Source organism: Aythya fuligula, chromosome 14, assembly GCF_009819795.1.
Source record: "Aythya fuligula isolate bAytFul2 chromosome 14, bAytFul2.pri, whole genome shotgun sequence".
Classification (NCBI taxonomy): domain Eukaryota; kingdom Metazoa; phylum Chordata; class Aves; order Anseriformes; family Anatidae; genus Aythya; species Aythya fuligula.
This window is the reverse complement of record NC_045572.1, coordinates 15,118,080-15,130,533: the sequence shown is the minus strand read 5'-3', so window position 1 is coordinate 15,130,533 and position 12,454 is coordinate 15,118,080. Positions and strand designations below refer to the sequence as shown.

The 12,454-nt window shown below is 50.4% G+C and overlaps 1 protein-coding gene across 1 annotated transcript in view; it reads right to left on the bottom strand.

The window, feature by feature from the left end:
• The window catches only part of COL23A1 (collagen type XXIII alpha 1 chain), a 162,774-nt gene extending 152,640 nt beyond the window's left edge, over window positions 1–10,134 (bottom strand). Inside the window, exons 1-2 of the mRNA XM_032197159.1 lie at window positions 9,919–10,134; window positions 5,864–5,933 (exon numbers count right to left, since the gene is read on the bottom strand). Of these exons, the coding sequence (XP_032053050.1) occupies window positions 5,864–5,933; window positions 9,919–10,134 (286 nt within the window). The remainder of the gene's footprint in view (window positions 1–5,863; window positions 5,934–9,918) is intronic.
• Window positions 10,135–12,454: the final 2,320 nt, after the last annotated feature.

Sequence of the window (12,454 nt, the reverse complement as noted above, 5' to 3'; positions counted from 1 at the left end):
GTGGTCTGAAAACAAACGCTGCTGTGAGAGGGCCAACTCCTGGCGTACCGCTCGGGGCCTCGGCGCTCGAACGCCGCGGTCGCACCAAGCGGCACCAGATGAAATACCGCCGCGGTCGCGCTGGGGGATGGCTCCGGCCCATCAGCCTGTGCCAGGGCTTCTGAGAGAGCCAGCGAGGAGGCCAGACTGCCTTTCAGCTGGTGTCTCTGACTCCGTGACAGAGGCGCTGCCAGCTCTGGGAATAACAGTGGTACCACGCGATTTCCTGCCTCGGGAAGTGCCGGCCTCAGCCAGCACTGAATGTCCCCTCAGGAGGGCACTGCGTGTCGCCGCTGGCTCACACGGGGCCTGAGGTGGGGACGTCAGGTTTGAGAGCAGCCCTCGAGCTCCCAGATTCACCCTGCCCGTCCCTGCATGGCTGGCTGCCTCCTGCATCTCCCTCCAGCAGCACAAGGCCCTCAGAGGGGTGCGGAGCGGTGGTAGAAGCGGTGTGTGCAGGGGAGAAAAGCAAGCCAGCAGCAGCACGCCTGACGCTGCCACGCCATGCCAGGCTGCTGCAGCACCAGCAGACCTCTCCGGACACACAGCAGTGAGTAAATCACCCACAAATCTACTTTCAAAAGGGACTTTGAGCCTCTTCTCCCTTGCAAGCTGGCTCCCCGCAGAACACAGCACACGCACCAGTTGTACGCCTGGATGAAGATGCCAGACCAAGCAAGACTCCTGCTCCTCTGTTTGTTTCCATTTATTGCAACCGCTCTTAGAAAACAAGCCCCTGACTCACAGATTTCTATCAGCAGAGTCCTGAAGACGCAAAACATCTCCTCAAGCACAGCTTTAAGGCTCCCAAGGATGAGACCGAGCCCAGCCAAACACCGCAGCTCAGCTCTGCTCCAACATGAGATCAGTCTGCTCTTCGCTTCAGTCAACACATTTCAGCAAGTCTGGCTCGCGCTGGCGGGCTTCAGGCACTGTCCCCAGCACACTGCCGCAGGTGACACGCGCTCCCTTGGGTGGCTTTGGTTGATCTGGGAGAACCACCAGCCCCAGCGCTCTGCAGCGGCTCCTTTCCAGGAGCTCCTTGCAGGGAGCCGTGGGGTGTCGGTGCCCATCCCAGGTAGCTGCAGGGAGAAGCCGGCTGGCGGCCCCTGCACATGTGGCGTGCAGACACGGCTCCAGATGTCCTTGGGACCTTCCACGAATATCCAAAAGGGACGGGGAATGGTCGCCAGGAAGGAGCTGACGGAATGTAGCTGGCAGCAATTTTTATGCTCAAAGGGACGCGGAGCAGCATTTTTCCAAAAGCTGCTAAGATCTGCAATTGGATCATGTTTTGAAGGGGTAAGATTTGCAAACACATGCGAAAGAAAGTAAGTTCCTGCATTTAAATGGCACAATTTGTCAAAAGTCCTTCCCAGACCGTTGTTCTTCATCATCTGGGTGCTTTAACACTTGGCTTCTGGCTAATCTTTAAAAATCCTGGCACAGGTTTTTCTGCACAGGAAAGAATTCCGATTGTTGTTTAGTGCAAGCAAATCCTGTAATTATACTGTCCTAGCCTCCTGTGGGCCAAGGCAGACCAAGGAAATAAACCCTGATGAAAGAAAGTGACTGGCTGGGTATGGAAAGGGATGGGCTTCTCATAGAAGCTGAGGTAAGCAGGGTTTAGAAAACATTTTAAATCTTGACCATGTGGTAAAGCACTTTGTCTCATTCTAAAATACAGAAATTCCAGAAAGATACTGAATTTTAATGATTTTGTTGGCTAGAAAATCATCTCCTGAGGTGACGGTAAGGAGTACTTCAGACATTTAAGATCAGTAGATGCAAAGCAACTCACAGAGGCAGAGTTCACTGGTAATTTCAGAAAGAAACACGTGCTTTCACTTGATATTTTTCCATATCTATTTAAGCATTCTGAAGGAATCATGACTTGAACATGCAGAATTACAGACCCATTACTGAAGACACAGAAAGAGAGAAATAACAGAGAGCTTCTATCACGCACGAGTGCAAAACAAAGAGCCTGCGTTAGCAGAGCTCAGTGTATCACATTTGGCCTGCTGGAAAACATCTGCCATTTGTCAGGACTACAAAGCAAACAGAACCCTCTCCTCCTTGATCTCCACCAATTAGGGAAATTCTGTTGTGCTAATTACCTGGGGAGACAAAGAGGGGAGAAGGCAGATAGCGAGTGACACTTGAAGACAACATTTACACCAGAAAAAATTAGGCAGACATTGCAAGTCACTGGGAACCACAGAACATTTCGTGCCAAACTTTCCCAGCAAGATGGGAAAAGTCCATCCATGTGCTTAAAAAGAAATATAAATATGAATAAAAATAAATAAACTGCAGCAAGAGAGCCTCCAGAGTTTGCAAGAGGTACAGAGGATTGTAAGTGATAGACTTCCCTGAGTACACATGGTTTGAATTGCCAAGAAACGGAGCCATCCTGCAGGCTGAAGTACCACTCACCTCTTTGTGTTGCCAAGTCATTACTGGGAAATATTTGTCACATATTAACTGGAACATCAGATTACTACACTGCACATTTAACACTGCTTTGTAATATGTACATACGTTCAAAAGCGTATGATACTGTCTCAGCGTGAACTCGAGACGAAGACAGGGATATGCATCACCCGGCAGCCAGGAAATTCGGAGTTCAGGCTTCTCAGTAACTCTGAGTGCAAAGCCTGTGGAGATACAGCACGCGGAGACATCAGGCATGTGCTGAGAGACGCAGTGCTAGAGCCACGCAAAGAGCTGGAGACTTTCACACCCTCAGTCTGCAATATGAAGAATGAGCTGATGGGCAGGGCATCTTCTGAGGACTTGGTCCTGTTTTTATGTTTGTTGTTGTTTTAAAATCTATTTCTACTGGATTTAGGAGGAGAAGTTTGCTCTCAGGCTCTAGTAAGGTACATCCAGAACCTCAAGCCTGAGGGACTTCCTCACAGACCTCAAAGAGTTTTATTTAACTAGAGCCCTTCACATTGCATGTTTCAAAAGACTGCTAAAAAAAAATACAAGGGGTGGAGGGGAAAGTCTCCTTAAAAAAAAAAAAAAAAAAAAAAAAAAAAAAAAAGATAAAAGCAGTCAGAGGCCATACAACTGTGAACAAAGTATCTGCAAGCACGAAGTTTTAGTCTTGCTTTAAACCCACTTCACTTGCTCCTCAGTTGAAGGCTGTCCTAAAAGCCATGTAAACAAGTGTTCGGCACCTGCTAAGCTGTATCTTATGAGGGATCCCATCCAGAGAAAGACGCTGAATGTAAGGGAACAGAAACTCTCTGCGAAGTATCACACGCATGGCTCAGGATAACAATAATAAAAACACCGAGCTGCTGTTTCGCAGTGAGCCAACATGTGGGGACAGCCTGTCCTCGGTCTGGCCAGCACCGGCAGCACGCAATGGCTGTGGCCCCCAAAATAGCTGGAGGCATTGAAGCCAAAAGGCCCCGCTCCTAACCACAGCGGGGTCAAAACCATCCTGCTCCTCACCACACGGGGCCAACACTGCCCCAGTCCTCACCTCAGGACATCTCCCACAAGTGTTTTCCTCCCATTCTGTACCACAGAATTGCCAAAACTTTGAAGGAGTGAAAAATAACACAAAACTTCCCCCCTACCATCCACCCACACCGCTTTTGTCGAATAAGTAAAGTGAAACAAATCACTTCACATTTCCATGATATCCCACAAACACAGGTGTTGATGGCAAACACCGAGACACCTTTTGGAGCATCCCGAGTGTCAGAGGCACAGCAGCACTTTTTAAAAACCTTTATTATCTTTATAGTATTTTACGATCGGGATTTCTTCGTGGTGCTGACAAAACGGCCGGGCCCCCTCTGCTGGCCACCAGCCCCAGGCACCTCAGCGCCTGTCCGGCCCCCAGCCCTCACTGCCCCTCCACCGCCCTCCCAGAAAGCACCAAAACCCCAAACTGACTCACTTTGAGGCAAAACGTGTCTTCTCCAAAACAAATACAGAGTGCAGGGCGAGCTCCGAGCACGCAGCTTGCTGCAGGGGCTTTGTGGGTGCTGCTGCTCCCTGAAGAGGCCCGGCTGTGGCGTGAGGGCACGGCCCCGCCGCCATGGCCTTCACAGAGCCCGCTGTGAGGAGTCGGCTTCAACTCGTGGGGTTCTGGCCACTGTTTTGGGGCAGGCAAATGGAGGCTTCACTGTTAGTTGCCAACTTGGTGTGAGAAACAGAACTGTGTGTAAAGAGCCCTTTGATTCACTCCAAAAGGAGCTGGGAAGCTTCAGGACAGCCCTACAGAGTGTCCTCACCTCAGCTCCAGTCCTCACCTCAGCGCAGCGCTCGGCTCTGGAGCGGAGGTGGCCAGGAGCAAACACCGCTGCTGCAGCGCTTTCTGTCCACCAGACAAGCCTTTGGCCCACAAATTACCTAGACATTTGTTGCTAATGACTGTAACAAGCATTTAAGCAGCACGTGGGAAAACCTTCCCCCTCCTCTCTTTCCCCCATCTTTTAAACACAGAAACCAGCAAACCCAGTGACCCAGAACAGAATTGGGATGTGCCTGGCAACAAAGGAGCTCTTAAATCCCAATTGCTTTCTGCAGAGTGAAGGAAAAGCCCTTTGACCACTTAATCATGCCAGCAGTGTCCCTGTTACATGGACAGGAGCAAGATACAGCCCACAGGGCCAAGGGACTTGGTTCGGTCTGTGCTTCAGAGGGCAAAAAAACAATATGACCACTGGTCTCCAAAGAGCTGGAAATAAGCTTCATTTGTGTCTCGGCTGATGTGGTTTGGTGCCAAGGCAGAGAGGTACGCAGGATGCCCGCAGCAGCCTTCCACTTAAAAATCAGTTAGGGCAACTTCAGCAGCACAGAATCATCACCAAAATATTTCTGAGGCTATCACACATAATTTTACGGGGGTGGGGGAACAAAAACTAAATCAAAAACAAACAAACAAACACATCTTTTTTTGTTTAGTCCTGTGAGTATGCACTAATGCTGTGTATTCTGGTATGATTCATATCCAGGATGTCAGGAAAATCTAAGACTGCTCATTTGCCTATAATGCTTCTACATGTAATGTTCAATTTTTTTCTCTTTAAAACTAGAATTGAACTATCTGCTGCTTGCAAAGCTTTGTAGCAGGCCCATGCATTCTCCGCCATCAAAGCAGTGCACATCTTTCTCCCATCTTTAGCTACTTCTTTTGAAAAAAAAAAAAAAAAACACAAAAGGTTTGAAGTGCATCAGACCGAAGTCATTCATGCCGTTCAGTATGACAGCAGAGCACTTACTGAGTATTTCTAGAATGAGATTCCTTTACAAACTAATCTAAGCTGTTTATTGTTTCCAAGGAGCATGCACTTCCACAGCAGAACAGGAAGTTTTGACAGTTTAAGAAGTTCATTAAACTCTGGGAGGAAATTTAAACAATCAGTGACAGCTTTCATACAGCAAGGCACTGGAGAAGTTGCTACCCTCCTAAAAGGCAGAGAGAGAGGCTGCAGCTTTTAATTATCACACTTGCATTAAGACACAGTGATTCTGTTACTACTTCTAAATTGTTTTGGCCCAACACCCAGGGCTCACAACTGAGTAAAGCTGTTCACTCTTTTATTCTTATAGCCAAATGTCGCTTTTGTCCAAACCTCAAACTCCTTTATCTGTAAACAGGCCAAAGCAAGGCAGTGGAAGAAGTTAATAGTCTCAAACACAAGAGAGTGCTTCAGCTTGGAAAAACACTTCTTAGCACATTTTACTTGAAACAGGGGAATACATAAAACAGAAGAGGAGTTCAGCAGCGTCGGTCCAGCAAGCCGTCGGCTCCCGGGCAGTCTGGCGTTGGCTGTGCCGATTCGTCTGCACCTACCTGGGGGGCACATGCAGTCTGACGGAGCCTCTCTCGCTGTCCGCAGCTTAGCTAGTCCTTCACCCAGTTTCTGTTTGGAGGAGGAATAAAAATAGCCATTTAGAGAATACATTATATCTAAACGCGTGCTGTGCGTGCATTGCAGCAGCCAAAGCATCCATCACACTTCCTCGGAGTGAGGCAATAGTTTCACCCTGCTGTGTTCAGCCTCTGTTGGTAACACCTACAGCAGCACACAAAACATTAAAAGTTTCTTAGCAAGCAGGTAGCCTATGGCCCTCGTACTGAGCAGGTAGGGACTCCTGCTGCACAGCCCAGAAATCCCTTGTTCCAAGCCCCATGGACTGGATTCGTGCCCATTCGTGGAGCAGATACTGGTCCTGTGTTAGACATTGTTAAGTCCCATGTGCAGATTTTGGCATCATCTCAGTGCGTTTGGTGGCAGAAGCAGAGCTGGAGAGCCCCTTGTGCTGCTGCTCCATGGGCTGAACACAACAGGAGGGAAACGCCGGGAGAAAGCCCCGCTGTAATCAAATGCGAAGCTGCTTCCAAACACTCCAGGGGTTATGTGGCAGGGTGATACTTACAGAACAGATGTGACCTGATTTTGCTGGTTTTCAATTTAAAATTCATGCTACGTGGAGTATGAAAGTTTTCTTTAGGATGGGGATGAGGGGATGAAGGACAGTGAGGTGGGCAGCGCCAGCGAGTCTGCGGTGCTCTCCCACCCCAGGCCCAACTAAAGCCCAACGTGTTACATCTGTAAGGTGAAAAACTGATCGGTGGGACTAGTAAAACATGTAAAAATTCCCCAGACTGAAGCAATGTCTATGTGGCATATTGTAGACAGATGTGAGCGCATTCTGCCTGCTCTCTAAGCCTACCAAAATGTTCGTGCATGATTTTAGGACAGTGCCAAGCTCCAGTTAGTAAACCCCCATGACATGTAAGTGGTCTTAGCTCAGGCACAGCACCTCGTGGCTGCAGCAGCCCTGCAAGGGTGGGAGCAAGTCCTCTTTGCTCATAATTGTTACTAAGTCCTTCGGGAATCCCATCTCACCTAAGTTATTTACCACAAGAGAAACGAGCAATCTGACAACCGGAGTACACATCCAGACATTTAAAAGAGAAAAAATTCAGTGTACTTTTTGGATTCAGGCTTGAATTTTATCCAGCTGATGATCAAGTCTGTGTTCAAATATTTGACCACTGTGGGCTATTTGGGAATTAGGCTAAGTGTGAGTTAGGTTCTGGTCCTTTTATTCCCAGGATTAAATAGTTTTATCTGTTGTTGAAATCCTATGCATTCCTTTCTAGCTGCTTGATGCAAAGAGGTCCTGAAAGTTATCAACCCGGTTACAAAGAAACTGACAGAGAAGTTGTCCTAAGGGAAGCACAAAGAGCAGGATGACCCAGCTGTGGAAAAAGGCATTTGAAGACTTTTCTGGCATCCACTTGCAGTCACGATCTTACAGAGCATCACTCAAATTTGGTGTTTGTTTTAAATTATTTGGACAATGAAGGTGCTCGAGGAAAAGAAGGAAGCTCTTCCATCTCTTCCATTTTAGTTTTGTAGTCAGAGGAGATCTTTTCCTGTCCTGAATCCTGGAATGAGTCTTCTGTTTTCCCATTGAATTGTTCTTGTCATGAAGCTGATTAATCTGGACACTCTCTGCCTACTGCGGACAATAAATCCTTTGTGAACAAAACGGTCCAGCTTTGTTTACAACAACTGGATACTCCGATAATCCTCACGTTAACTTTTTCACTCCAGCATGGAAATGATGCACTTCGAATTTGGGCTTTTGCTGCAGAGCAAGTGGAGGTAGATGCCACCACAGTTGGACCACACTGTTAGAAATGTTTCACACAGCATCAAACCAGGACTCTGCAGCTCGTTCAGCTAAACGAGCACCCGAGGGAAAGCTAAGTTCCTGCATCCTTAAATCAGCAGTTTCTCCACAGTTAGATGGTTGCCTGTCACAGAGCCAAAAGCTAAACTTCAGTTGTCCAAATCGGCTTTCATTGCCTTTCCTACACATTTACCCTTCCTTTATTATTTCCTATCCTCTTTAACTTGCCAAACATTTAAACAACACTAAGAGGAATGGAAACCAGCATGTTTGTCTTGCATTTGCGGCTCTTCATGTGCAGCTCTTCCATAAATTACGCTCCCAAACCCCAAGACTGGTATATGCAGTCATGCTTTTTGTGCAGTGACAGAGAACAAAGTATCAGGGGTCATGCACAGAGAGCATATGGAGCTTTGGTTTCACTTCTGAAATACTGTGGTAAACTTCAAAGAAGGACCAAAACAGAGTGTAACAAAAAAACTGACCCCAGGCATCAGTTGATGTTCATGTTGATGGAAATATTCTCTCGCTCCCCAGAAACTCCCAAGCACAGAAAGGCCAGAAGTTGCCTGATGAGCGAGAGGTCTTATGTAACGGAGAGGAATTTGCTCAAGAAACAGGCACGTTCTGAAACCTTAATGTGAGTGAATCAGCCTGTTTAAAATGATGATTAATAGATAGCACGACGGCTACCATGCATTCCTTGAATCTGTTACCCTTTCCAAAATTTGCTTTCGGTATTGACAAAAGTTTGGTCATACGAAACGTTTCAACAAGCTCCCTCTTGCATTAGAAACCCAATTATGCGGTTTTGCTTTATTTTCCCCTGTACAATCTCCATCTGAGCATTCCCAGTACAAAACAAGCTTTCCACACTTAACTAAATCTCAGCAAGAGGTTGCACATGATCTTAGGCAGTGCCACAGAAACCCTTCCCATTGCTAAGCACATTTATTGGAGTAATTGGAACAGAACCACTGCCACGACTGGCAGGCTAATTCCTGCCTGCAGAAAGGACGCTAACTAGATTTTCTGATTACGCCTCACAAGCACCCCTCTGTTCTGGTATTCAGGGTTTTCACTAAAATAGTTTTTAGCGTTTCCCTTTATCAAGACACATCGGTGCGACCAGGTTTCCAGGAGCATGGGCACGGTCCAGCGGTGCCGGCGGGACCCAGCTCCAAGCGTAAGGCGCAGCAGCAGCAGAATTTCTCCTGCTGACCCCAGAGCTGTGTCCGCCCCCCACGCAGCCCCTGCACACACGCGGTGCAACTTTCGCTCCCCGGAGCTGCTCACAGCTGGAGGGAGCTGCAGGAGAACACATTTTCACACGACTTGAGGCTTCATGGCTGCGGCGATGTTAGTGCAGCACCGTGCCTTGCATCCTGGGCAGGCCAGCAATAAAATACCAGCATAAACCCTCCCCAGATGTCAGACCCGGGCACTTGGGAGCATCCTGCTGCAGCCCCGTAAGCCGTGCTGGATCCCACCACACGTTTCGAGCTCCTGTTTGCAGGGACCCAGCAGAGTGACCGTGGGATCTCCAAGCAGTTCCTACAAGTGGTGAGAGCCCTCCCCATCACCCTCGCCTGTGCAAAGCCCCAAAACTAAGTGCCACAACGCCCCAGCCTGTGGAAAAACATACTGCTGGGATCAAGTGTGACTTCTCCCGGGGGCTTGGCTTAGTTACAGAGAAGGACATCGGTGTAGACAACTGCTCGTTAAGTAGAGGTCTTTCAGCACAGAAATCTTTAATGAGTAATTTCAGAAAACTTTGGGGCTGACCCGTCACCGGTCTTCTCTACCCACCAGAAATCGGCTCAGCGCTGCTGGACCACTCGATACCCTGCGACTGAGCCTAGATAACGGGGATCATCTTCAGATGTTTCTGACGAGGAAATTATAGCCCATTGCGCCCGGGGATAAATAGCGTGTAAGCACTCGGATTACCTTTGCCATGGAGTGGAACGAGGGGGAAAGCGGGACGGTCTCAAACACGGCCCCTGGGGCATTTCTCTGGGAAACCAGAGGGGCCACCCCACAACGCGCTCCGACTAACGGGCCGGGACAGAACAGGGGATAAAGTTCTGCAGGAGGGAAGGGCAAAAACAAGCCCCAAAAAAACTTTTCCTAAGGAAACAACGAAGCCGGCGCCTCCACACGGAGCCCCGGGGGGGGCTGCCCCGTCCACCCCTCACTCACCTCTCGGAGGAGCTGCTCCAGGCGGGGCTGCAGCGCTTCCAGCAGCGGGCCGGGACCGGCGGCTCCGCGCTCCTCCAGGGCTGCCAGGCGGCCCTGCAGCTCCGCCGTTTTGGCTCCCAGCAGCAGGCAGACGGCCACGGCGGTGAGCGAGAGGAGCAGGCACAGGGCGGAGGTGGCGGTGCCCGCCGCGGTGCCGGCTCCTCCGGCCGCGCTCATCGCTCCCAGCTCCGCGCCGCCGCTGGGGGGAACGGGAGGAGGGGACCGGGGACCGACCGGGGACCGGGCACCGGACCGGAGCCGCTCGGCTGCCGCCCGCCCGCCCCCGGCGCCGCATCCAGCGCCCGCCCCGTGCGCTGCGCGCCCCCGCCGCGGCACTGGGGCTGCGGAGCGGCCGCTGCTCCTCCGCTCGGCCCCGCCGGGACCCGGCCTTTAAACGGAGGAAGCGGGGAGGAGGAGGAGGAGGAGGAGGAGGAGGGGGGAAGCCGGGCAAGGGGGGGGGGGATGCCCCGGGAGCGGCCCCCCCCCCCCCACGGTTCCCCGGGGAGAAGGGGAGGGGGGGTTGACGCCCAGCAGAGCCCACCCCCGCTGCCCTGCCCGGCCCCCTGCGGGAGAGCTGCCCGGCCTCGTCCCCCCCCCCCCACCTCCACGGTGTCCCCCTCGCCCCTCCCGGCCGCCCCCAGCGCCCCCCCGGTAGCAGCGGGACGGGGCCGGCCCCGGGGCCGCTGCGCTCGGCAGCCCGCGGAGCTGGCGCCCTCCAGCGGGTCCCGGCCCCGGCCCGCTGCTAATTGGGGACCCGGAGAGCGGGGAAGGGCCGGGGGTGTTGTGTGTCCCCCTCTCCTTCTTGTTCCCTTTCCGTGCTGGAGTTGGGAGGTGGTTGAGGGAAGAGGCAGCACCCGCAAAGCGCAGCGGTGTTCCAGCGTGCCTGGTAACGCACGGGGTGAATGGCAGTGAAGGGTCCCGGCTGCTTTAGGGAGCCTTTGAAGCAGGGAAGCTGTGCTCACAGACAGCATTAAGCAGCCCCAGACTTCGCCGAAGTCTTCCTTGTCTTTTTTTCTGTTACAGATTGCATCACATCAACGCTTGACTCACCTATAAAACAGCCTCAGGTAACGTAACGCTTGTCTAGACTCTACGAAGCCAGATCTGCTCTTTGCCTCTTGGCCCCAGACCCACCCTTGTACACGTAACCCTGACTTCTGGAACAGACAGGTGAAGCCTAGGACAGCGCTAGGGAAAACTGCTAGGAGTGCTAACAGCAACCGTGTTAATAAAACACACCCGTGCACACAGCCAGACTGCCCTGGTGTACACGCAGTGCTTTTTTTGTAGCCACTACTTCCAAACCAGTTAGCCAGGTACATTTATATCACTCGCTAACCACTATTTCCTGCCCTTCACATGCCTGAAGACACAGGACTGAAGACACAGGAAGGAAAATGCCAGGTTATTATGAGCGACCTCTTCCCTTCCTTCTCCCTGTCTCCTTTCTACACGCCTGCTGGGACTTTGCTGCTGATCTCTCAGTGCACGTACACAGTGCTATCAACCTGGGGGAGCTTGCAGAGCATCTTGCCTTAAAACACGTGCACATGGCCCGAGCCCTCCTTACAACAGGGACATCCAGAAAACATAAGAGGAAAAAGGATAAGTGGCTACTGCAGCCAAGCCCTCTGCCCCACACCTCCTCACCTCTTTCCTCTGAAGTTTCATCCCCAGTGCAAGTCTTCCCCTGTCCTACTCAGCTTTTGAAATGCTGGATCTTGTATGCTGTTTGCAGCTTACAAAGCATGTTTTGTTCACTTAACAGACAGCTTAATTTTCTCCCATCATCTATGCTTAGTGAAATATAGAACTGACCTGTTACAGAGATGCAAACGGCTGCTCTGCCTCTGCCTGACAACACTTTGCAGGTTTACAGACTTGTTCTAGGTACGGTAGCTAAAAATCAAAAGCACAGAGAAAGAGGTAAATAGATCTCGTCGTTATTTACCAACAGGGACAGGCAATTAGCATTAGCTTGATCCAAATATGCAGAGATTACAAATTGTGCCAACTACATTCATGTAGTGACAAGGGGGTGTGCATGTGAACATCTTGTTCCCCGTGAAGATAAAGCCATGGAGGGCAGCCCAAAGAGGAGAAATCAGACCAATTAAGGACAGAGCTCCTGGCACCCAGCTGTTCCTCAGCTACACTGCTCTGTGCTGCTCCACTACTGAGCCCAGCGATGTTGGACCTGTGCCCATCCTCCTTCTAAACTAAAAAGTTTCATTTATGCAACGCTGTAAGGCCTGCAAAACTACTTGGCACCTTGCTGCAGTTGTTGTACTAATTGTCATAGTATTTTTAAAGTTTGCAAGGAGGAGAGTGAATTTCAACAGGATAGTGTGTGTACATATGTGTACATGCACACATTTTTTCTAGCATGCATCTCCTTTAGCAAGTGCAATGTGTTTTAATAACTACATTAATAGAAGCTTCAAGTACTGCTTCAGGAAGGATACACAATCCCTTACTTTCTAATTTTGATAGAACT